This window comes from Molossus molossus, unplaced genomic scaffold (assembly GCF_014108415.1).
Source record: "Molossus molossus isolate mMolMol1 unplaced genomic scaffold, mMolMol1.p scaffold_m16_p_4, whole genome shotgun sequence".
Lineage (NCBI taxonomy): Eukaryota > Metazoa > Chordata > Mammalia > Chiroptera > Molossidae > Molossus > Molossus molossus.
In genome coordinates this window covers 71,506,659-71,533,443 of record NW_023425377.1, presented here as the reverse complement: position 1 = coordinate 71,533,443, position 26,785 = coordinate 71,506,659, and the positions used below count along the sequence as shown (strand labels likewise).

Genomic DNA, 26,785 nt, shown 5'->3' with positions numbered 1-26,785 from the left:
CATGTCATCCGCACATAATGACAGTTTCACTTCCTCCTTTCCAATTTGGATCCCTTTTATTTTTTCTTCATGTCTGATTGCTGTGGCTAAGACTTCCAGTACTATGTTAAATAAGAGTGGCAAAAGTGGACATCCCTGTCTTGTTCCTGTTCTTAATGGAAATGTTTTTAGTTTCTGTCCATTGAGTATGATGTTGGCTATAGGTCTTTCATATATGGCCTTTATTATGTCTAGATATGATCCCTCTATTCCTACATTGCTTAGCGTTTTCATCAGAAATGGATCCTTGATTTTGTCGAATGCTTTTTCAGCATCTATTGATATGATCATGTGGTTTTTATTCTTCATTTTGTTTATGTGGTGTATCGCGTTTATTGATTTGCAAATATTGTACCAGCCTTGCATCCCTGGAATGAATCCCACTTGGTCATGGTGAATAATTTTTTTGATGTATTTCTGGATCCGATTTGCTAATATTTTGTTCAGGATTTTGGCATCTATGTTCATCAGGGATATTGGCCTATAGTTTTCTTTTTTCGTAGTGTCTTTTTCTGGTTTTGGAATTAGAATTATCCTGGCCTCATAGAACGTGTTTGGAAGTCTTCCTTCTTCTTGAATTTTTTGAAATAGTTTAAGGAGAATGGGTGTTAGTTCTTTTTTGAATGTTCAGTAAAACTCCCCCGTGAAGCCATCTGGGCCTGGGCTTTTGTTTGCTGGGAGAGTCTAGATTACCTCTTCAATTTCCTTAGTTGTTATTGGTCTGTTCAAGTTTTCTATCTCTTCCGGGAATAGTTTTGGGAGACTGTGTGTTTCTAGAAATTTGTCTATTTTGCTTAGGTTGTCGAATTTGTTGCCATATAGTTGTTCATAGTAGTTGTTAATGATTTTTTGTATTTCTGTGGTGTCAGTTGTTACTTCTCCTCTTTCATTTCTGGTTTTGTGTATTCGGGTTCTCTCTCTTTGTTTCTTGGTGACTCTAGCTAAGGGTCCATCAATCTTGTTTATCTTTTCGAAAAACCAGCTCTTTGTTTCATTGATCCTTTGAATTGTTTTTTTGGTCTCCATGTCATTTATTTCTGCTCTGATCTTTACTATTTCCTTCCTTCTAGTTGCTCTGGGGTTTTCTTTTTGTTTGCTTTCTAATTCTTTACGTTGTGACGTTAGACAGTCAATTAGAAATTTTTCTTGTTTTTTGAGGTAGGCTTGTAGTGCTATGAACTTCCCTCTCAGAACTGCTTTCGCTGCATCCCATAGATTTTGTGTTGTTGTGTCTTCATTTTCATTGGTTTCCAGGACGTTTTTAATTTCTTCCTTGATCTCCTCGGTGACCCATTCATTGTTTAATAACATGATATTTAGCCTCCATGTGTTGAAATGTCTGTGCATGTTCTTGTTGCAATTGATTTCTAGTTTCATGCCATTGTGATCTGAGAAGATGCTTGATATGATTTCAATCTTCTTGAACTTGTAGAGATTTAGTTTGTGTCCTATCATGTGGTCTATCTTTGAGAATGTCCCATGTACACTTGAGAAGAATGTGTATTCTGTAGTTTGGGGATGTAATTCTCTGTAGATATCTATTAAATCCATTTTGTCTAGTGCTTCATTTAGAGTCTCTGTTTCCTTGCTAATTTTTTGCCTAGAGGATCTATCCAGTGCTGTCAACGGGGTGTTGAAGTCCCCTGCTATGATTGTATTGTTGTCGATTTCTCCTTGGAAGTCCTCCAGAAGATTTTTAATATATTTTGGTGCTCCTATATTTGGTGCATATATGTTTATCAAGGTTATATCTTCCTGTTGAATAGATCCTTTCAATATTATGTAGTGACCGTCTTTGTCTCTAGTTATGGTCTTCATTTTGAAATCTATTTTATCAGATATGAGAATTGCTACCCCAGCTTTTTTTTGCTTTCCATTTGCTTGGAAAATTTTTTTCCATCGCTTCACTTTCAACTTATGTGAGTCTTTTCTTGAGAGGTGGGTCTCTTGTAAACAACATATAGATGAGTCATGCTTTCTTATCCAATCAGCTACTCTGTGTCTTTTTTTGGGAGCATTCAATCCATTTACGTTTAAGGTGATTATTGATATGTACTTATTTATTGCCATTTTTGCTTAGTGTGGTTCTATTTTTCTTCCCATTTCTACTGCTAATTACAGCAGTCCTTTTAACATTTCTTGCAGTGCTGGTTTGGTGCTAAAGTATTCCCTTAGCCATTTTTCGTCTGGGAAGCTCTTTATTTGATCTTCTATTTTGAATGATAGCCTTGCTGGGTAGAGTAGTCTTGGATTCAGATTCTTGTTTTTCATGACTTTATTTCATGCCATTCTCTTCTGGCCTGTAGTGTTTCTTGTGAGAAGTCAGCTGAGAGCCTTATGGGGTTCCCTTTGTAGGTAACCTGTTGCTTATCTCTTGCTGCTTTTAGGATTCTCTCTTTGTCTTTAATTTGTGGCATTTTGATTACTATGTGTCTTGGTGTGGGCCTGTTTGGGTTCTTCTTACTTGGGACTCTCTGTGCTTCTTGAACTTGAATGCCTTCTTCCTTCACCAAATTAGGGAAGTTTTCTCTCACTATTTGTTTGAATATATTCTCTATCCCTTGCTCATTTTCTTCGTCTTCGGGGACTCCTATGATGCAAATATTATTACGTTTCCAGTTGTCCCATAGTTCTCTTAAGCTGTCTTCCTGTTTTTTAATAGTTTTTTCCTTTTGTTTTTCTGATTGGTTGATTTTTTCTACCCTGTCTTCTAATTCACTGATCCGGTCCTCACCTTCCTCTACTCTGCTTTTTAAACCTTCCAATGTGTTTTTCATTTCTGATATATCATTTTTTATCTCTTTTTGTTGGTTTTTAATTTCCAATTGGCTTATTTTCAGTGTCTCTATGTCCTTACTCATGCTGTTCAGCTTCCTCAAGATCATGGCTCTGAATTCTAGCTCTGTTAACATGCCTAATTGCTCCACATTGATCTCATCTTCGGTGGAGGTCTCTTGCTCTTTCATTTGGCTTCTGTTTCTGTGTTTCACCATTTTGGCTATCACTGTGGGCTTTGGAGCCTGTCAAGTTCTCCCTGTGGGTGTTGGTGTTCTGCTGTTTGTGGCTCCCTCTCCTGTGTTTAGGTGAGTGAGGGAGGACCTACGCTGAACACCACTGTCACGTCTTACTTTCCTGGTTAAAGTTGCCAGCCCAGGAAAGGTACTGTTATCCTCTAGCTTTTTGCCTGGAGGCTAGCAGTCTAGGTTACTTGATGAGTTTTGGGTTTTCAGTTGATTGAAAAGCTCCCTCAGGTGCTTAGCACAAGGGGCTTTCAGGAGGGTGGGGCAGATGCTGGTCATTAGTGAGCCTCAATTAGCACTTCAATGGCCCACAGGGTGGGGTTGGATCTCCGAGGGAGGGGCAGCTGCCTCTCTCAGAGCCCTGGGAAGGAGCAATGTGGCCACAGTCCTGAGTGGCTGCACTCGGCCAAAGCTTTGAGCGCCCTCCAAATCCCGAGTGTCCCGACACAGCTCCAGTCCAGTCTGCCCTCCCTCTGCCGGAGCCCAAGGTGAGTGGCTGTGGCTGTTTTAGCCTCTGTCCCGGCTCTGCGCTGTGGAGCCGCCTGGGAGTGTAACCCGCTGGCGTTGCTCCCAGCTGAGGCCGCTGCCGAGCTGCCGACCCTGGGCTCCCAGCCCCCTTCTCGTGCCTTCGCAAGCCTACCGGGATGGAGTCAGTGTCCCTCATTATATGGTCCTCGAAAGCTGCTTTTCTGTTGCTTTTTCCTGTCGATTTGTCTGTGTTATAGTTGTAGTTCCAGTTTGGTACTGGGAGACGGTCTGTGTAGCTTCTGTTCACTCTGCCGCCATTTTTTCCTCTCCTAGTGTTGAGTTTTATAGATTCTTTATAAATTTTGGATATTAACCCCTAACCAGATGTATCAGCAAATATGTTATCCCATTCAGTGGCTTGTCTTTTCATTTTGTTGATGGTTTCCTTTGCTGTACAAAAACCTTTTAGTTTGATATAATCTCATTTGTTTATTTTTTTATTTGCCTTGCATGAAGATATATATCAGGAAAAAAATATTGCTATGAGAAATGTCCAAGATTTTATTGCCTAGGTTTTCTTCTAGGATTTTTATAGTTTCAAGTCTAACATTTAAGTCTTTAATTCATTTTGAGTTTATTCTTGTATGTGGTGTAAGAAGGTGGTTTAGATTCATTTTTTTGTACGCATCTGTCCAATTTCCCAATACCATTTATTGAATAGACTATCTTTAGCCCATTGTATGTTTTTGCCTTCTTTGTCAAATCTTGATTGATTATAAAATATGAGTTTATTTCTGATCTCTCTGTTCTGTTCCATTGATCTATATGCCTGGTTTTATGCCAGTACCATACTGTTTTGATTACTGTGAACTCATTGTATTGATTGATATCAGGTAGCATGATTCCTCCAACTTTGTTCTTTTTTTTCTCAAGATCACTATTGCTATTCAGGTGTTTTGTGGATACATATACATTTTTGGAATATTTGTTCTATTTCTTTAAAATATGCCATTGGTGTCCTGATAGGAATTGCATTGAATCTGTAGATTGCTTTGGATAGTATGGACATTTTAATTACATTAATTCTTCCTGTCCACGAGCATGGCAAATGTTTTCACTTACTTGTATCTTCTTGAATTATTTTCTTCAATGTCTTATAATTTTCTGAGTACAGGTCTTTTATATCTGTAGTTAAATTTATTCCTAGGTATTTCATTATTTTTGAAGCAGTATTAATGGGATTAATTTTAGTTTGCTTTCTGGTATTTCATTATTGGTGTATATAAATGCAATTGATTTCTGAGTTTATGTTTTGTACCCTGCTACTTTACTAAATTAATTTATCAATTCTAGTAGTTTTCTTGGTTGAATCTTTGGGGTTCTCTATATACAGTATAATATCATCTACAAATTATGACCGTTTTACTTCTTCCTTTCCAATTTGGATGCCTTTTATGTCTTCTTCATGTCTGATTTATGTGGCTATGACTTCCAGTACTATGTTGAATAAGAGTGGTGAAACTGGACATCCTTGTCTTGTTCCTAATCTTACAGGGAACACTTGTAGTTTATGCCCATTGAGTAAGATATTGGCTGTGGGTTTGTCATACATGTCCTTTATTACATTCCCTCTATTTCCACTCTGCTGAGAATTTTTATCAGAAATGGGTGCTGGATTTTATCAAATGCTTTTTCAGCATCTATTGATATGATCATGTGATTTATATTCTTCATTTTGTTTATGTTATGTATCACATTTATTGATTTGTGGATATTGCACCAACCTTGCATCCCCAGAATAAATCCCACTTGATCATGGTGTATGATCTTTTTAGTGTATTGCTGGATTTGGCTTGATAATATTTTGTTGAGGATTTTAGCATCTATGTTTATCAGGGATATTTGTCTATAATTTTCTCTCTTTTTGGTATCATTATGTGGTTTTGGAACTAGGGTAATTCTGTCCTTATAAAATGAGCTTGAGAGTCTTTTCTCCCTTTGAATATTTTGGAATAGTTTGAGGATAGGAGTTATTTTTTTCTTTGAATGTTCAGTAAAATTCACCTGTAAAGCCATCTGATCCAGGGCTTTTGTTTGTTGGGAGTTGCTTTTTGTTTTTGTTTTGTTTTTTTCTTATTACTGCTTCAATTTCACTTGACATAATCTTGTCTATTCAGATTCTCTGATTCTACCCAATTTAGTTTTGGAAGATTATATGTGTCTAAGAATTTATCCATTTATTCCAGATTGTCCAATTTGTTGGCATATAGTTGTTCATAATATTTTCTTACAATCCTTTGTATTTATTTGGTGTCAGTTGTTACTTCTTTTTATTTCTGATTTTATTTATTTGGGTCCGCTATCTTTTTTGCTTAATGAGTCTAGGTAAGGTTTTGTCAATCTTGTTTATCTTTTCAACAACAACAAAAACAGCTTTTGGTTTCACTGATCTTTTGTATTGCTTTTTAGACTCCATTTGATTTCTTTCTGCTCTGATCTTTATTATTTCCTTCCTTCTACTCACTCTGGGCTTTGTTTTTGTTCTTTTTCAAGTTCCTTTCAGTGTAAAGTTAGATGGCTTATTTGAGCTTTTAATTGTTTTTTGAGATAGGCTTGTATTGCCATGAATTTTTTTCTTAGGTCTTCTTTCCCTATGTCCCTCAGATTTTGGGTTGTTGTGTTCTCATTTTCATTTGTTTCATGGAGATGTTTTATTTCTTCCTTGATCTCATTGTTTAGTAACATGTTATTTAGCCTCCATGTCTATGTGTGTTTTTCAGATTTCTTTTTGTGATTGATTTCAAATGTCATAGCATTATGGTCAGAGAATATACTTGATATTATGTCAATCTTCTTAAATTTATTGAGACTTGTTTTGTGTCCTAACATGTGGTCTATCCTAGAAAACATTTCATGGGCACTTGAAACGAATATATATTCTACAGGTTTGGGATAAAAGGCTAAATATATCAATTCAAACCATTAGATCTAGTGTGCAATTTAAGGCCACCATATCTTTGTTGATTTTCTTTCTGGAAGATCTATCCATTGATGTCAGTGGAGTATCAAAATCCCCTATTGTGACTGCATTACTGTCCATCTCTCCCTTTATATTCTTCAAGATTTGCTGTACATATTTAGGTGCTCCTATGTTGGGTGCATAAATGTTTACATAGGTTATGTCCTCTTGTTAGATTGTTCCCTTTACCATTATGTAGTGTCCCTATTTGTCTCTTACTATAGCCTTGGTTTTAAAGTCTATTTTGTCAGACATAAGTATTGCTATCTCAACTTTTTTTTCTTTTCCATTTTCATGAAATATCTTTTTCTATCCCTTTACTTTTAGTCTGTATATATCTTTCATTCTGAGGTGGGTCTCTTGAAGACAGCATATATATGGGTCTTATTTTCTTATTCATTCATCTACCTTATGCCTTTTGATTGGAACATTTAAGCCATTTACATTTAAATTGATTATTGATAGGAATGTATTTATTGCCATTTATTTTTTTAGGTGTGTTTTCTGGGTTTGTTTGTTCTTTTTATTATTATTCTGCTTCAAGCATGCCCTTGAACATTTCTTGTAATACTGGTTTGGTGGTAACAAACTCCTTTAGCTTTCTCTCATCTAGGAATCCCTTTATTTCTCTTTCAATTTTAAATGATAGTCTTTCTGGTATAGTTGCCTTGGTTGTAGGTCCCTGTTTTCATCACTTTGAATATTTCATGCCATTCCCTGCTGGCCTGAAATGTTTCTGTTGAGAAACCAGCTGAGAGACTTATGGGAGCTCCCTCGTAGGTAACTGACTGCCTTTCTTTTGTGGCTTTTAAGATTCTCTCTTTGTCTTTAACTTTTGCCATTTTAATTATGATGTGCCTTGGTGTGGGTCTCTTTGGGACTATTTTGGGGGGACTCTCTGCACTACCTGAACTTATGTCTTTTTCCCTCACAAGGTTAGGGAAGTATTCAGTTGTTATTTCTTCAAATAGGTTGTCAACCCTTGCTGTCTCGCTTTTCCTTCTGATACACCTAATATTACACTTCATGTTGTCCCAAAGGTCCCTTAAACTATCCTTATTTTTGTAAATTATTTTCTTTTTGCTGTTATGATTGGATGTGTTTTTCTCTCTTATCTTACAAATTGCTGATTCTGTCCTCTGCTTCATCAAGCCTACTGTTTATTCTTTCCAGTGTATTCTTTATTTCAGATATAGCATTCTCATTTCTGACTGATTCTTTTTTATTGTTTCTATGTCCTTTTTCATGTTGTTGAGCATCCTTATAATCATTACTCTGAACTTTATATTTGATCAATTTCTTACCCCCATTTTATTTAGTTCTTCTGGAGAATTCTCGTGTTCTTTTATTTTGGCTTTTTTCTTTGTCTCCCCATTTTGGCTGCCTCTTTGTGTTTGTTTCTATGTATTTGGTAGATCTGCTATGACTCCCAGTCTTGGTAGGGTGGACTTATGTAGTAGGTGACCTGTGGAACCCATTGGCATAGTTCCCCTGATCACATAGGTTTGGTCCTCTAAGAATGTCTCTTGTGTATGTTATGTGGGCCCTCATGTTGTAATTAAGTTTTGATTGTTATTGGCCCATTGTGCATGGGATCAACCCTCAGGCTTCCTGACTGTGAGCCTCAACCCCCAACACAATGTGCAAGCTACTATGCTGGTGCTGATCACACAAAGCAGACTTTGCGTCAGTAGGGTTTGGTACCTGACAATATCTTTCTGTGTACATACTTGTGAAGCTTACTGAATCCTGCTCTGTTGTTTTCTGAAGCTGGCTATTGGGTCTATTGGTTCTGGGCCTCTTCAGAGGGACTTTAGTGCAGGACAATGCCTGGGTGCATATGGAAAGGACAAGCTGTTCACCAAAGTCTGTTATTACTAGCACCCTAGCACCGGGCCATAGGGCGGGTCATCAAAAGTCTCAAAGCACATAGAGACCTGCCTCTGCCTGCAGGCTGTCAGTTAGGATGTCACTAAAAGAAACTTGGGTTGTACTCCTTAGCAGGGCACAAGCTCCACTGGGTGGGGCAAGACAGATTCCAATGGGAGGGGCTGTTGCTTCCCTCCAAGCTGATACTGCATGGAAGAAATGCTTTGCCTGAAAAAGATGGCTTCTGCAGTATGGGGTAATAACTCAGCACAGGGGTGTTGGTGGCTGACCTTCAGCTTTCTCCTCAGAGCCACTAACCGCAGACTCTTCTCATGCAGCCCTAGCCCACTCGGCCCTCCCTCCACTGGAGCCCAGGGAGAGTAGCTGTGAAAAAAATTTTGTGTGTTGGCCCTTTAAGAGGGTGCCTGCATTTCTGTACCTGGTGAACAGAAAACCTGCTGCTTTTCACAGCCAGATGTTATGTAGGTGCCTCTCCTGGTTCTAGTGCTTTGAGCTAGGGAGCTTAGCTTGGGATTTAGACTCCACATATCTCAGGGAGAACCCCCCACGGCTGATATATCCCTCCACAACTTCAGCTGCTGCCCATGAGAGCCCAACCTACCCTCTTGTGCCTCCACACCTCCTACCTGTCTCTATGTGGCCTCCTTTGTAAGTCCTTAGTTATAAGACTTCTCTCCAGATAATCTTCAGTTGGTTATTCAGGATGATTTTTTCTATATTTTGGTTGTAATTTCAGTTTGGTCCTAGGAAGAGGTGAGTGTAACTTCCACCTAATCTGCCACTATCTTAAATCCTCCCTCAGATTATTATCATTTTCTTTTACTATCTTTGTGAGTGTCGCCAATATTTTTCACCTTCTTACACCTGCTCATCCTTCATATCTCAGAATAAACACAATCAGTTCTCTCAGGGAACCCTTCCAAACTACCTGAATCTCCTATACCCCAGACTAGGCTATTGGTTCAACTACATGTTCTCATAGCTTCTCACTCTTAATCATAAAACCCATCATCTTGGTTGTCCTATTGTCTAATTAGTGACCTTCCCTTCAGCGGGGGCTTCCCTGCAAACTAAGACAAGTATATCTTAAGTGTAATTGGATCTTGAAGCCAAGCAGATGTCCTGATACAAAGGAGACACAATATTTGTACAATAAACCAAATTAATTTACTGATTCTTGTCTTTTGTTTAAAAGTGTATATTATTTCTGCCAACATATCTTGGGTCCAAGACTTAAAAGACCTTTTTAAATAAATTATTCTTTCTTTAAAACCCCATTGTCATGGCATGATTGATTTTTTTTCAATACTGTACAATGCTGTAATCCAATGAGTTTGAAGATAAGTATACAACCAGGAACATCACCACCATCAAGGGCATACACCAAGTTTTAATTATAAAAAATAAATAAAATAAGGAGATCTATAGAGCATAGTGCCTATAATTAACAATACTGTATTGTATACTTAAAATTACCTAAAAGGGTAGGTCTTAGCTTAAATGTTCCTACTCAAAAAAAGCAATAATAATATTAATAATATAGAAAGCAGAAGAAACTATGGAAGATAAATGATATGCTTCTTTACTGATTGTTTATCCAAAAAGGCAAATAGGTTCTTTAATCCCTTTCCATCTCTCTTGAAGATGCTGGCTCAACACAAAAAAAGGATTTATATGGACCTTCCTTGGCCCTGTCTGCATCATCTTCTCTGTGAGTAAAGGATCATATCAGAGCATCCTTCCTGCCCAAATAAGGGTCAATCAAAGAGCAAGTGTATAAGGAGGTAGCAATAAAGATGATCAATCATTTCCATTTGCCCAAAACTGAGGGGGCTGTTTTAAAACCATAGCAAAGTGTTTCCTGAGACATCAGACTTTCAATGATAAAATGTAGACATTCCTGTGTAAACTGGAACAACTTGTTCACCCCAGTTACAGGACAAGGATATGCCAGAGTTGCTGGATATTTGGTCACATTTTCTGTGAATTCTATGAAACAAAAAAAGCTTTTTACCTGCTGGTTTAGGTGTTAGACAAGCTAGGAGGAAGGTATACAGATGTGAAATGTATTCAATATGCCTTGTGGTGTTTCCACAGATTAACTTGGCTTTCTTTCTGATGACCTTCTGGCTTCTGAAAAACAAGCTCTCCTCACTCAACAGGGATGTGTCCACCCTCCAGAACACAAGGTATGGACTACCTCATACAAATCATGGTCCAGGAGAAATACCCTGTGGTTCTAAGCTCCTGACATCCTTTCACAGGGATTCTGAGAAGTCAGGAGGAGAGAGTTGCAGCCACCCTCTCTGGAAACCAGCTCAGATATTATGGTTTCCTGCTGAGACCCAAGCAAAAAACATCTTGTTTCTCCATAATTCCAGCAAGAAACTACTTCAACTACAGAGAGAATTAACTTTGTTCTGTTAAACACCAATTTACTTTCATGGTCCTGTGTAAAATGCCCAAATAATGTTTATATCTTTATGAAACACTTAGGAAATCACATAATTGTTCCCAAAACTCAGCATGCACATTGATGCCCACACCTTCATGGATGCTCTTCCCTTTGCCCTCTCCACTCCTACACTTGGTAAAATCAGGTTCTTTATCCACATATCACATCTTTTTATTTATTTTTTATTTTTTTCTCTTTTTTTTTTTATTGATTAACTTTTGTTACAGATGATTCTCCTTTTTTCCCCCACTGATTCCCCCTTCCCTCCCTGCCCCTTCCCCAGATTGTTGTCCATGTCCACTGTTCATGTATCACATCTTTTTAAAGGCTATGGATGTCCTTTGCTTTCCTAAACTTTGCACAGAATCAAAAACATGCTCAGGGTCAGTTCATGGAAAGCAAGATGACAGGAACTGTATTAAATGGGATCTGGATAAGAGTATCTCACATGTCAAAATTATTATGTGACTGTTTGTTTTAGTCTTTAATGAGATTATAAAAACTTTGAAAACAGAAATCTTCTCTTTGTTATTTTTAATACCCAGGACTGAGCACAAAGTCAGGTAAACAGAACTTCTTCAGCAAGGTCCATTGACGAAAATTAGGGACATTAATGAAACAACATGATATTTTTGAAACCCACATTATGAATTATCATTACTTCCATCTAAATCAAAATGACATGCAAGACCATGGTAGCATTTATTTTTTCTTATTAATTTGTTTTTGTTGCAGATGTTTCTCCTTTTTTCCCCATTGACAACCTCTTCCCCATCCTCACTGCCCCATCCCCAGCTTTGTTGTCTATGTCCATTGGTCATGTATACATGCATATAAGTTTATTTCTCCCATCCCTCTCCTCTGAGATTTGTCAGTCTGTACCCCTCCTCTATGACTCAGGGTCAATTTTATTCATCAGTTTGTTTAGTTCATTATATTCCACAAATAAGTGAGATCATGTGATATTTCTCTTTCTCAGCTTAGCTTGATTTATTTAGCATAATACTCTCCAGGTCCTTCCATGTCATCTCAAAGGATAAGAGATCTTTCATTCTTATAGCTGCACAGTATTCCATTGTGTATATGTACCACAGCTTTTTTATCCACTCATCTACTAATGGACACTTGGGCTGTTCCAGGTCTTAGCTATTGTAAATAGTGCTGCTATGAAGATGGGGGTACATATATTCTTTCTGATTGGTGTTTCAGGCTTCTTAGGGTATATTCCTAGAAGTGGGATCACTGGATCAAATAGCAGCTCAATTTTTAATTTTTGAGGTAACACCATAGTGTTTTTCACAGTGGCTGCTCCAGTCTGCATTCCCACCAGCAGTGTACTAGAGTCCCCTTTTCTCCACACCTGTTGGGAACACCTGTTGTTTGATGATTTGTTGATTGCGACCATTCTGACAGATGTGAGGTGATACCTCATAGTTGTTTGAATTTGCATCTCTCTCATGATTAGTGACAATGAGCATTTTTTCATATGTCTCTTGACCATTTGTATGACCTTTTTGGAGAGGTATCTATTTAGGTCCTCTGTTGATTTTTTAATTGGGTTCTTTGTCTTTCTTTTGTTGACTTGTATGAGCACTCTATATATTTTGGAATTTAACCCCTTATCTGATGTTTCATTGGCAATTATGGTCTCCCATATAGAGGAATCCCTTTCCATTTTGATGGTTGTTTCTCTTGCTGTGCAGAAGCTTTTGAGTTTGATGTAGTCCCATGTGTTTATTTTTACCTTTGTTTCTCTTGCCTTAGGTGTGGTATCAATGAAAACTCTGCTGCTTATGATGTCTGAAATTTTGTTGCCTGCATTTTTTTCTAAAATTTTTATGGATTCACGGGTCACATTTAAGTCTTTTATCCATTTTGAGTTTATTCTCATGTAGGGTGTAAGTTGGTGTTCTAGCTTCATATTTTTGCAAGTAGCTGTCCAATTTTTCCAACACAATTTATTGAAGAGACTGTCTTGTCTCCACTGTATGTTCTTGCCACCTTTGTCAAATATTAATTGAGCATATTCTCTTGCGTCAATTTCTGGGTTCTCTATTCTGTTCCATTAATCTATCTGCCTGTTCTTATGCCAGTACCAGGTTGTTTTGATTACAGTGGCTTTGTAGTATAACCTGAAATCTGGTAATGTGATCCCTCCCACTTTGTTCTTCGTTTTCAAGATTGCTGTGGCTATTTACAGTCTTTTTTGGTTCCAAATACACTTTTGGAGTGTTTGATCTAGTTCTGTGAAGTATGTCATTGGTATTTTGATGGGGATTGCATTGAATATATAGATTGCTTTGGGTAGTATGGACATTTTAATGATAGGTCCTTTACTTCTTTGGTTAAGTTTATCCCTAGGTATCTTACTTTCTTTGCAGTGATGGTAAATGGGATTGTCTTTTTAGTTTCTCTTTCTGTGATTTCATTATTGGTGTATAAGAATGCCATCAATTTCTTGACGTTATTTTTGTATCCTGCTACTTTGCCAAATTCATTTATTAAATCTAGTAGAGTTTTTGATGGAGTCTTTAGGGTTTTCTATGTACAATATCATGTCATCTGCAAATAATGTCAGTTTCACTTTCTCCTTTCCAATTTGGATCCCCCCCCCTTTTTTTTTTCATGTCTAATTGCTGTGGCTAAGACTTCCAGTACTATGTTCAATAAGAGTGGTGAAAGTGGGCATCCCTGTCTTGTTCCTATTCTTAAGGGGAATGCTTTTAGTTTTTGCCCTTTGAGTATGACGCTGGCTGTAGGTTTTTAATAGATGGCCTTTTTTATGTAGAGATATGATCTCTCTATTCCCACATTGCTGAGTGTTTTTATCAGAAATAAGTGCTGGATTTTGTCAAATGCTTTTTTTAGCATCTATTGATATGATCATATGGTTTTTATCTTGCATTTTGTTTATGTGGTCTATCACATTTATTGATTTGCAAATATTGTACCATCCTTGCATGCCTGGCATAAATCCCATTTGGTCATAATGAATAATTTTTTTGATGTATTGCTGGATCCAATTTGCAAATTGGCAGCTGTGTTCATCAGGGATATTGCCTGTAGTTTTCTTTCTTTGTAGTGTCTTTATCTGTCTTTGGAATTAGGATTTTGCTGGCCTCATAAAATGAGTTTGGAAGTGTTCCGTCTTCTTGGATTTTTTTTTTTTTTTTTTTTTATCCTCACCCGAGGACATTTTTCCATTTTTTGTTCAGGTAGAGTTGGGGGGGGGGGCGGGGGATAGAGGAACAGAGAGAGAGAGAGAAACATCGATGTGAAAGGGACACATCGAGTGGCTGCCACCCGCACAACCGACCAGGGCTAGGGACAAACTGCAACCGAGGTACATGCCCTTAGCAGGAACCGAACCCAGGTCTCTCAGGATCGCAGGCCGACGCTCTAACCACTGAGCAAAACCGGCCAGGGCCGTCTTCTTGGATTTTTTGGACTAGTATGAGAATGGGTATTATATCTTCTTTGAATGTTTGATAAAACTATCTCGGCCTGGGCTTTTGTTTACTGGGAGTTTCTTAATTACATCTTTAATTTCCTTAGTTGTTATTGGTCTGTTCAAGTTTTCCATCTCTTTCTGGTTTACTTTTGGGAGGCTGCATGTTTCTACAAATTTGTCCATTTCTACTAGATTGTCCAATTTGTTGATGTGTAATTGTTCACAGTATGTTTTGATGATCCTTTGTATTTTTGTTGTGTCAGCTGTTACTTCTCTTTCATTTCTTATTTTGTTAGTTTGATTTCTCTCTTTTTGTTTCTTGGTGAATATGGCTAAAGGTCCATCGATCTTGTTTATCTTTTCAAACAACCAAATTTTAGTTTCACTGATCTTTTTAATTCTTTTTTTAGTCTTTGTCGTTTTTTCTGCTCTGACCTTTACTATTTTCTTTCTTCTACTAGCTCTGAGTTTTGCTTTTTCTTAGCTTTCTAGTTCTTTAAGTGGTAGAATTAGAAAGACAATTAAGAATTTTTCTGTTTCTTGGGGTAGGCCTGTAGTGAGTGCTATGAACTTTCCTCTTAGGACTGCTTTCACTGTGTCCCATATATTCTGTGTTGTTATGTGTTTGTTTTTATTGGTTTCCAGGAATTTTTTAATTTCTTCCTTGATCTTGTTATTAACCCATTCTTTGTTTAATAACATGCTATTTAGCCTCCAAGTGTTTGAATGTTTTTGTGTGTTTTTATTGTATTTGAGTTCTAGTTTCATGCCACTGTGATCTCAGAAGATGCTTGATACTATTTCAATTCTTGAATTTGTACAGATTTGCTTTGTGTCCTAACATATGGTCTATCTTTGAGAATGACCCATGTGCACTTGAGAAGAATGTATATTATGCAGCATTAAGGTGAAATATTCTGTAAATATCAATGAAGTCCAACTGATCTAGTTTGGCATGTAAGGACGCTATGTACTTGTTAATTTTTTGTCTAGATCTATTTAGTAGTGTCAGTGGTGTGTTAAAGTCACCCACTATGATCCTGTTGCTATTGATATCTCCCTTGAAGTCCTCCAAAAGTTTTTTAATATATTTTGGTGCTCCTGTATTTTGTGCGTATATGTTTACCAGGATAATATCCTCTTGTTGGATTGATTCTTTCTTAAATAATTTATTTATTTTTGTTAAAGATGTTTCTCCTTTCCCCCCCACTAATTCTCCTCTCCCCCTCCCTCCCAGCCCTGTCCCCAGCTTTGTTGTCCATGTCCAGTGTTCATGCATACATGCATATAAGTTCTGTGGTTTATTTCTCCCCCACCACCCCATCTTCTGGGGATTGTCAGTCCGTACCCCACTTCCATGTCTCTGGGACTACCCATTCCTCAGACCGTTATGTTCATTATATTCCACAAATAAGTGAGATCATATGATACTTGTCTTTCTCTGTTTGGCTTATTTTGTTTAGGATAATACTTTCCAGGTCCCTCCATGTCATCTCAAAGGATAAGAGATCTTTCTTTCTTACAGCTGCATAGTACTCCATTGTGTATATGTACCACAGCTTTTTTATCCATTTGTCTACTGATGGATATTTGGGCTGTTTCTAGATCTTAGCTATTGTAAATAGAGCTGCTACAAACATAGGGGTACATATATTCTTTCTGATTGGTATTCCAGGCTTCTTAGGGTATATTCCTAGAAGTGGGATCATTGGGTCAAATGGCAGTTTTATATTTAATTTTTTGAGGTAACACCATATTGTTTTCCATAGGGACTGCACCAGTCTGCATTCCCACCAGCAGTGTACTAGAGCTGGTACTGGCACAAGAACAGGCATATAGACCAGTGAAACAGAACAGAGAACATAGAAATGAACCCAAGGCAATATGCTCAATTAATATTTGACAAAGGTGGCAAGAGCATACAGTGGAGTAAAGACAGCCTCTTTAATAAATGGTGTTGGGAAAATTGGACAGCTACATGCAAAAACATGAAACTAGACCATCAACTTACATCATACACAAGAATAAATTCAAAATGGATAAAAGACTTAAATGACACTCATGAATCCATAAAAATCCTAGAAGAAACTGTAGTCAACAAAATTTCAGACATCATACGGAGCAGAATTTTCACTGATACATCACCTAAGGCAACAGAATCAATGACCTGAAGTTTTCTACGAATAGGTCCTTTACTTTTTTGGTTAAGTTTATTCCTAGGTATCTTAATTTTTTTGCTGCAATGGTAAATGGGATTGTTTTTTTACTTTCTATTTCTGTGAGTTCATTATTGGCATATAAGAATGCTAACAATTTTTTGACATTAATTTTGTATCCTGCTACTTTGCCAAATTCATTTATTAAGTCAAGTAAATTTTTTATGGAGTTTTGGGGTTTTCTATGTATAGTTTTATGTCATCTGTGAATAATGACAGTTTCACTTCCTCCTTTCCAATTGGAATCCCTTTTATTTTTTCTTCCTGTCTGATTGCTGTGGCTAAGACTTCCAGTACTATGTTAAATAGGAGTGGTGAAAGTGGGCATCCTTGTTCCTTTTCTTAAGGGAAATGATTTTAATTTTTGCCTGTTGAGTATGATGTTGGCTGTAGGTCTTTCATATATGGCCTTTGTTATGTCGAGATATGATCCCTCTATTCCCAGATTGCTGAGTGTTTTTATCAGAAATGTGTGCTGTATTTTGTCAAATGCTTTTTCAGCATCTATTGACATGGTCATGTGGTTTTTATCTTTCATTTTGTTTATGTGGTATATTACATTGATTGATTTGTGAATATTGTACCAGCCTTGCATCCCTTGGATGAATCCCACTTGGTCATGGTGAATAATTTTTTTGATGTATTGCTGGATTCAATTTGCTAGTATTTTGTTCAGGATTTTGGCATCTATGTTCATCAGGAATATTGGTCTATAGTTTTCTTTCTTTGTAGTGCCTTTTTCTGGTTTTGGAATTAGAATTTTACTGGCCTCATAAAACACATTTAGAAGTCTTCCTTCTTCTTGAATTTTTTGAAATAGTTTGAGAAGAATGGGTATTAGTTCTTCTTTGAATGTTCAGTAAAATTCCCCTGTGAAGCCATCTGGGCTTGGGCTTTTGTTTGCTGGGAGAGTCTTGAATACATCTTCAATTTCTTTTGTTGTTATTGGTCTGTTCAAGTTCTCTCTCTTCCTGATTCCATTTTGGGAGACTATGTGTTTCTAGAAACTTGACTATTTTGCTTAGATTGTTGAATTTGTTGCCGTATCATTGTTCATAATATTTGTTCACGATTTTTTGTATTTCTGTGGTGTCAGTTGTTACTTCTCCTCTTTAATTTCTGATTTTGTGTATTTGGGTTCTCTCTCTTTGTTTCTTGGTGAGTCTAACTAAGGGACTATCAATCTTGTTTATCTTTTCGAAGAACCAGCTCTTTGTTTTATTGATCCTTTTCATTGTTTTTTTGGTCTCCATGTCACTTATTTCTGCTCTGATCTTTACAATTTCCTTCCTTCTATTTGCTCTGTTTCTCTTTTCTGTTTGCTTTCTAGTTCTTTAAGTTGTGAGGTTAGATAGTCTATTAGAAATTTTTCTAGCTTCTTGAGGTAGGCCTGTAGTGCTATGAACTTCCCTCTCAGAACTTCTTTCGCTGCATCCCATAGATTTTGTGTTTTTTTTTGTGTTCATTTTCATTGCTTTTCAGGAAATTTTTTTTTGGGGGGGGGGTACATGCCCCTAGCATGAACTGAACCTTGAACTCTCTGGTCCACAGGCTGATGTTCCAACTGCTGAGCCAAACTGGCCAGGGCTCCAGGAGTTTTTAATTTTGTCCTTGATCTTCATGGTAACCCATTCATTGTTCAATAACATGCTATTGAGACTCCATGTTTTCTAATGTTTTTGCATGTTATTGTTGCAATTGATTTCTAGTTGCATGCCATTGTGATCTGAGAAGATGCTTGATATGATTTCAATCTTCTTGAACTTGTAGAGACTTAGTTTGTGCCGTAACATGTGGTCTGTTTCTGAGAATGTCCCATGTGCTCTTGAGAAGAATGTGAATTCTGTGGTTTTGGAGTATAATTCTCTGTAGATAACTATTGAATTCCTTTGATCTAGTGTTTCATTTAGAGTCTGTGTTTCCTTGTTAATTTTTTGTCTAGAAGATCTATCCAATGATGTCAGCGGTGTATTGAAGTCCCCTGCTATGATTGTATTGCTGTTGATTTCTTTTTTGAAGTCCTTCAGAAGATTTTTAATATATGTTGGTGCTCCTAAATTGGGTTCATATATGTTTACCAAGGTTATATCTTCCTGTTGGATAGATACTTTCAATATTATGTAGCGGCCTTCTTGTCTCTAGTTACAGCCTTCATTTTGAAATCTGCTTTATCAGATATGAGTTTTGCTACCCCAGCTTTTTTTTTTTTTTCTTTCTGTTTGCTTGAAAGATTTTTTTCCATCCCTTCACTTTCAACCTATGTGAGTCTTTTGTTGTGAGGTGGGTCTCTTGTAAACAACATATATGTGAGTCATGCTTTCTTATCCAGTCAACTACTCTGTTTCTTTTTATCAAAGCAATCAAACCATTCACATTTAAGGTGATAATTGATATGTACTTATTTGTTGCCATTAGTGTGATTCTATTTTTCTTCCTATTTCTTCTACTAATTACAGCAGTCCTTTTAGCATATCTTGCAGTGCTGGTTTGGTGTTAATATATTTGCTTAGCCCCTTCTAAGGTATTTTTTATAACAGCTATGTCATTCTTTGTTTCCTCTTGATTTTTATGCATAACTTCTACCTCTTTTTTTTTTAAGCTGAAGTAGTTCCCAGTGAATGCTTCATAATTCTTAAGTTACTTGTTCTCACTAAATTGTTTGAGCACCCTTAAAATCATTGCTTTGATTTCTTTATCTGACAAGTTGCTGTCTTCCATTTCCTATAGTTCTTTTTCTGGTGATTCCTCTTTTTCTTTCCTTTGGGTGTTGTTTCTTTGTCTTCCCATTTTAGCCATCTGGTAGCTCTAGACCCGGTGAGGGATGTTTGGATGTGTAGGCAGCTCACTGTATATCACTGTATAAGGCTACTGTACCTTCCAAATTCTTTTGTTGCATGTTGCCTCTTGCCTGCTGTGGATCCTGGGGGATTGACTACTGGGGGCTGGTATTGGTATGTCCTAGTAGGTGCTGCTGCTGGATCATGGGCCCCTTTGGAGCTGTGTTCCCAGCTGGTCATCGGTGCCACCTGTAGCTGTATAGCTCAGGCCCTTTTGGAGCCATGCTCCCTTCCTGTACCATGGGTAGCTGTGTTGCACAGGCCTCACTGGAGCCCAGGCTCCCTGCCAACTTGCCACTTCCCATTGATCCTGTGGGGAGCTGGATTGCACAGTCCCTTTGAAGACCTGGCTCCATGCCTATCTTGTGGTCATCTAGGTCGAACAGGCCTCTCTGGTGCCCCAGCTCCTAGCAGGTTCCGCGGGTAGCTGGATCGCACAGTCTCTTTGGAGACCTGGCTTCACACCTATCTTGTGGGCAGCTGGGTCACGCAGGCCTCTCTGGTGCTCCAACACCCCACAAGTCCTGAAGGCTGCTGGATCGCACTGGTTTCTCTTGAGCCCCGAGCCATGGCTTCCCACCACTTTTGTGGGCCGCAGGGTCACACAGGCCTCTGTGGAGCTCCAGGTCCCACTGCTGGTGACTGGGGAGTGCTGCTGCCCCATACGGCTCAATTCCGGCTCAACCTTTGCTGTAATTTTGGGGGATGGGTCTCAGCTGCTGATCTGTGCTTCTGTTGCCTGGAAATGGATGTCTGCTCCCCAGCCTCTATTGCTGGAGGTATACCTCAACTCTGATTGGGCTGCTACTGTGGGGGATGGTGCTGGGCTCCCAGCCATTTGTGGCTTCCACAACTGGCACCTTGGCAGCTCCACTACTGTGCACTGGTCTGTGTTGACACAGGGTGTCCACTGGTCTGATGGTGCCAGGTGCACTGGTGGGCTGAGGTTGCTGGGCCCTAGCCGCTCCCACTGCCTCCTCCCAGGGAAGACCCAGGATCTTCCAAAATGGTGGGACCTCTTTGTGGCACAGGGAGAAGTTCCCTGAAGAGCTGCTTACCATGGTAGCTCACTGCTTCCTGTCCACAGCACAGAAACCTTCTGCTCTGCATCTCTGCACTCCATGAGTTTGGTCGTCCTCCACATCCACTCACACACTAGTTCACTCTCTCACGTACTCACCCTCCCTCTGGTCCTGCCCATGGCTATCCCACAGTAACATTTATGTTTAGAGGATCATTAGGAGTATATATCAAAGTTGATCACAACTCAGTCATATGCATCTATGGAGTGGAAATGAGAAATTACCTTAATTCTGTTGCTCTGGGTCTCTCTTCTTTTTCTACCCAGGATGCTGACATTTAAAGCAATAGCTCAGCTCTTTATCTTGGGCTGCACGTGGTGTCTGGGAATCCTGCAGGTGGGTCCAGCTGCCCAGGCCATGGCCTATCTCTTCACCATCATCAACAGCCTGCAGGGTGTCTTCATCTTCCTGGTATACTGTCTCCTCAGCCAGCAGGTATTACTGTCCAACTCCAACCCAGTACTCTTTCCATCTCACTTCTCTCAGTGAGCTAACTCAGAGCATACTTTGTCTCTGCAGGTCCGGGAGCAATATTGGAAATGGTTGAAAGGGTTCAAGAAAACTGATACTTACTCTGAGGGGTACACATTCTCCAGCAAGGCCATGTCTGAAGTCTGCACACAGAATGTGGTAAGATCATATATTGCTCCCAGAGCCCTTCACTAGCTGATCGACTTGAGTAGCTCATGCCCATCACACTGGACAACCTGGCATATAGGAGGTGATGCCCTAAGACAGTGGTTCTCAACCTGTGGGTCACGACCCCTTTGGGGGTTCCTAAGACATAACAGTAGCAAAATTACAGTTATAAAGTAGCAACAAAAATAATTTTATGGTTGGGGGGTCACCACAACATGAGGAACTGTATTAAAGGACCACGGCATTAGGAAGGTTGAGAACCACTGCCTTAAGATGACTCACACTGGGTTTACTTGTGCACTCACCCCAAGGCATTTCCACGTCAAAAATGGAGGTCTTTCTGTACTTTCACTCACTTTGTTGATGTACTCACCCTGCCTCTTGCCCCTGATTATCTTCTCATTCCCCACATGTGTAGAGCACCCATTTTGTGAGACATGGTACATATGGTATTTAATTTTACTTAGTGAGAAGATACAAAACATGTCTTCATAAGGAGAGAGAGAAGCTATGGTCAGCTCAACAAGCAGGATCTAATTATCTAAAGCTGTGATTCTCAAACTGCATGGTCACAGCACTGTCCTTTATCCCAAGTCATTCCATGCTACCCTCTATGTAAAGAACAATAATATGTGGTATATATAATTATAACATTTAGTGAGAGATATAAATTTATGGTATATATAGTCATAACAGTTGGATTTGAGACTTTCCTTAAGAGTCTGCAATTATTCCTCATATTTTCAACCCGTACAAATAATGCAAAACCAGGAAGGAGAATCATAGAGGGCTGAGGAGAGATCCTGGCAATGGCAATGAACAATTGTATGTTCTGTTTTACAAAACCTTGTCTTATGCTTTTTGTTCACACGTTTTTTACATCAGCACTTGGAGGTAAGTATTATTATGTTCCCATTTGGTAGGTAAAGAAAATGAGGCTCACTTGTGAACTGTGCAAGGTTTTCAGACAATTCACTTTTTCTCCCAACTTTCATGGACCTACAGCCCTGCCTGCCAAGCCTTATGCATTTTTCTGATCCACTTGTTTCTCTAACCCTCTGCAACTAATCCTTCTAAATTTTTCACTTTTCAAAAATCTAATTACTCTCTGTCCTTTCCAGCAGATGTCTCTACCAGTCTTTTCTACAGCAAATCAAGTAAGCAGGATAAAATGAGATTAACTTTGTGTTCTCAAAAATACTAGGCATTTTACATCTGGTTCATTCTCTCATTCCATCTTATTGCCATAAATAAAATGTAGTTCCAACTTTTTTAAGGCTAATCCAAACACTCCTGACTTCTCTATAACTTTACATTACTGCTTATACATTCTTTCTCTGAAACTTGCACAGTTGCACCTTCTCAACAGCATCCTTTCAACCTTCATAGTAAATCTTTGTCTTACTAAAAATTATTAAAGTTATACATTTGATCCCTCCCTCCCCATCCTCACACACTCAAAACTGGTATTTGCCTTCATAATTTCACCAAAACAGCTCTCTCTTTTTTGTGTAGTGTAAAATTTTCTTTGTTTTTTATTTTTTATTTTATTAATTTATTTTTGTCACAGATGTATCAGCATTCCCTCATTGACACCCTCTTCCCAATCCCCCCACCCCACCCCATCCCCAGCTTTGTTGTCTGTGTCCATTGGTTACCCATACATGCTTATAAGTTCTGTGATTTCTCTCTTTCCTCCCCCCTCCCCCCACACCCTCTTCTGAGGTTTGTAATTCTGTACCCTACTTCTATGTCTCTGGGTCTATTTTGTTATTATACTCCACAAATAAGTGAGATCATGTGATATTTGTCTTTCTCTGATTGGCTTATTTCACTTAGCATAATACTCTCCAGGTCCCTCCATGCCATTTCAAAGGATAAGAAGTCTTTCTTTTTTACAGATGCATAGTATTCCATTGTGTATATGTACCACAGCTTTTTTATCCACTCATCTATTCATGGGCACTTGGGCTAAAACAGCTCTCTCTTAAGCCTTCAATGACCTTCATATTACTGAATGAAATATTTTTTGGTCCTCTTAGTACTCTTGGGTGTTGTGGTTACTGTCTCCATCATGAAACTTTTCTTTTGTTTCTGGCTCCTACATTTCAACATCCCTGGCATTCTTCCTATCTTTTTGTCTGAGCTTTATTAATCTTCTTTAGATTTCATTTACTCTACCTAGTTTTGTTCTAGAAACACTTCCATTATCACATTATATCCTCCTCATAAACAATCTTGTCTACATGAACTCAGTGAGCCAGGCAGAAGGAAATTATGGCCAAATGTTTTTTCTAGCCCTGAATTACTTATGAGCCTCAGACGACTATTTCCAATTGCCTACTTGACACCTCTACTTACATATCCCAGAAGCAGCTCAACATAGCCATAAAAGATTTTATAATCCTCTTTGGATGTTTCATCTCTTTGAGAGGCATCTCCATTCCTCTCATTGCCCCAATGAGGACCTTGAAAATCTTTAACACCTCTTTTATACCCTGTTGTACACCAAATCAATCCATTGCTAAATCATGCTATATTTCCTCCTCAATAGTCATAAATCTGTCTTGTTTACACTGTCTCTATCACCTCCTCCCTAAATCCAGTTGTCATCTTTCCTTGGCTGTATTGCAATATCCTCCTAACTGGTCTCTCCCATCTACTCTTCTCTCTCTTCCAACAGTTGCACACATAAAATTCAGAGTCTCAAAACAAAAATTTTATATTCTACCACCTTGCATAAAAATCCAAAATTCCATTAGAAACAAGACCAAAGTATATAAGGGTTTCAATTTTCCCCACATCCTCACCAAAACTTGTTGTAATTTAGGTTTATATACCTTACTGGGTGTAAAGTGCTTTCTCATTAGGCTTTTGATTTGTGTTTTCCTATGTTTAATAATGTTGAGCTTTTGCATATCTTTTTGGGGGCAATACCTACTCAAATCCTTTTGCCATTTTATTTTAGCCTTTAATCTTTTTTTGATAAGGTGTAAAAATTCTACATATGTTCTAAACACAAGTCCCTTGTCAGACATATGACTTTCAATTTTTTCTTCCATTTGTTCATTGATTTTTCGCTCTTGATAGTGTCCATTGATGCACAAATGTTTTTTAATTTTGGCAAAGTCCATTTTATCTATTTTTTTGTTTATTTGTGCTTTGGGCATCATATTTTTAAAAGAATTGCCTAACACCCATAAGATATATATGTGTTTTCTTTCAAAACATTTATAGTTTTAGCATAACAGTCTGAGGAATGGGGTAGTCCCAGAGACGTGGAAGTGGGGTACAGACTGACAATCCCCAGAAGAGGGGGTGGTGCGGGAGAGATAAACCACAGAACTTATATGCATGTATGCATGAACAATGGACATGGACAACAAAGCTGGAGACAGGGCAGGGAGGGAGAGGGAGGGGGGAATCAGTGGGGGTGGGGAAGGAGAAACATCTGTAACAAAAATTAATTAATAAAAAAACATTTATAGTTTTAGTTAATACATTTAAGTATATGATTTACTTGGAATTATTTTTAATGGTTTGAAGTTTTTACTATAGTATGAGATGCACATTCTTTTACATGTGGATATCCAGTTGTCACGTCATAATTTATTGAAAAGATTTTTCTTTCCATCAATAAATTTTTCTGACATATTATCAAAATTAATTCACTATAAATATCTTGTTTTATGTTTGAACACTTAACTCTTTTCCATCATCTATCTTGATTATTATGGTTTGTAGCAGGTTTGAATTTGGGAGATTGACTCTATAAATTTGTTCTTCATTTTCAAGATTTTTTTCAGCTATTCTTGATCCTTTGAAGTCTCATATGAGATTTAAGATGTGCTTGTTAATTTCTGAGAAAATTTTAACTGAGATATTGATGGAATTGTGTTGAATCTGTAGATCAGAGTGGAGGTACTGCCATTTTAACTATATTAAGTCTTCTGATCTATTAACATGCAATATATTTTTCATTTCTTTAGGTTCTTTTTTTTTACTTATTTTGACAGTTTTTTATTGTTTTTAGACTACAAGTATTGCACTTTTAACACAATATCATGTTTACCCCTTCTTTCTCAGGAGAATTAAATTAACAACTAAATCAGATAATCCTGTCTCCTGGAAAATGAGGAAAACACTGAACTGTCATCCTTTGGGCAAAGAGTATATAAAATACATTTTTTTGTCTGTTACAAGTAACTCTTCATGGCACCATTGTGGGAGAAAGTATGCAGAAAATGTTTGGCATTTAGTTGTTGGAGAACTGGGATCTTCTGGTCCATACACATTCTCAGCTCACTCCCAGCACAGTTCATGAGTTATGATCCAATTCCTCAGTTGTTTGGGGGTAAGCCCTCCACTTCAACCTGTTTTTCTCTAAGGCTGTTTCTCAAATTAAATATATATAACAAGGAAAACTGTCTTCAAAGGTCTTTTTTATAACAACATAAGAGAAAACTAATATTGAGTAAAATACCTGGATTTGGTCTCCCTACTTACATGTCTTGACTTCTTCACTCTTCATTTGTATAGACATACTAATTTTTCATTCAAAATTATTTTTCTTACTCACATGGGCAAACAGATCAAGACAGATGCAGTTCCCAATTTCACAAAGCATATATGTAAAAAAAAACAGTTAGCGTAAAATCAATAGAGTCTCTACATCCTTACATTTTACAAATTGAGCTATGGAAAATGTGTATATTCCTACAATACATTGTGTAAGTTATATTTATACATATTACTCCATCCTCAGCATGTGATAAAGGCAAGATCTAATTCCACAGCAATTACTCCTGAAAGAAATTCCCTGTGGATTTCCACAGAGAACATTTGTATAATTTGAACATCATGGAAAATTACTGTAAATGGTTATAATATTAAAAACATTATGAGTCCACACTGATACCTAAAAATATCAGCCAGTAATTGTAAAAGTCAAGGTAAAATTACAAAATTATAATTTTTCAATATCAAGTAAATGGACGCTAAAACATAATGTGAAAGCCTATTGGAGATCAATCTAGTCCCACAGTGCCAAAAATCACCTCACAGATTACTGATTAACTACAAGGGACAAAGTGCACATTTACACAAGGAGATATGACAGTCACCATCTGAACTTAATGATCAGCTTAAAATTGTCAGTAGTGGGTAACCAATGTATTTCCTGGTAAGACATGAAGTTACAACATCCTCTATGTGTGGTACATAAAGAATTATTGACAAATCACTCTAACTTAAATCTAATCCATCCTTCAGACCAAGGGTTGTAAACCTATAACATGCAGCCTAAATCCAGGCATTTGCCTACTTTTATAAATAAAGTTCTATTGGAACATATCTGTAGTCATTCATTGATGGAAATGTTATGTGTGTATATATACATTAAGAAATATGCCCTGGCTGGTTTGGCCCAGTGGTTAGAGTGTCGGCCTGCGGTCCAGAGAAACCCGGGTTTGGTTCCTGCTAAGGGCGTGTACCTTGGTTGCAGCTTGTCCCTGGCCCTGGTTGGTCATACGGTGGCAGCCACTCAATGTGTCCCTTTCACGTCGATGTCTCTCTCTCTCTCTCTCTCCCCCACCCTCTCCCTCTCTTCCTCTCCCTCCCTCCCACTCTATCTGAATGAAAAAAGAAATGTCCTTTGGTGAGGATAAAAA

The 26,785-nt window shown here is 38.0% G+C and overlaps 1 protein-coding gene across 1 annotated transcript in view; it reads left to right on the top strand.

Annotated features, from left to right (window-relative positions):
• Positions 1–25,530, top strand: part of LOC118616198 (adhesion G protein-coupled receptor E2-like) — a 90,005-nt gene extending 64,475 nt beyond the window's left edge. Inside the window, exons 17-21 of the mRNA XM_036241663.1 lie at positions 10,081–10,147; positions 10,534–10,625; positions 20,744–20,912; positions 20,997–21,107; positions 25,203–25,530. Of these exons, the coding sequence (XP_036097556.1) occupies positions 10,081–10,147; positions 10,534–10,625; positions 20,744–20,912; positions 20,997–21,107; positions 25,203–25,211 (448 nt within the window). The 3' untranslated portion in view covers positions 25,212–25,530. The remainder of the gene's footprint in view (positions 1–10,080; positions 10,148–10,533; positions 10,626–20,743; positions 20,913–20,996; positions 21,108–25,202) is intronic.
• Positions 25,531–26,785: the final 1,255 nt, after the last annotated feature.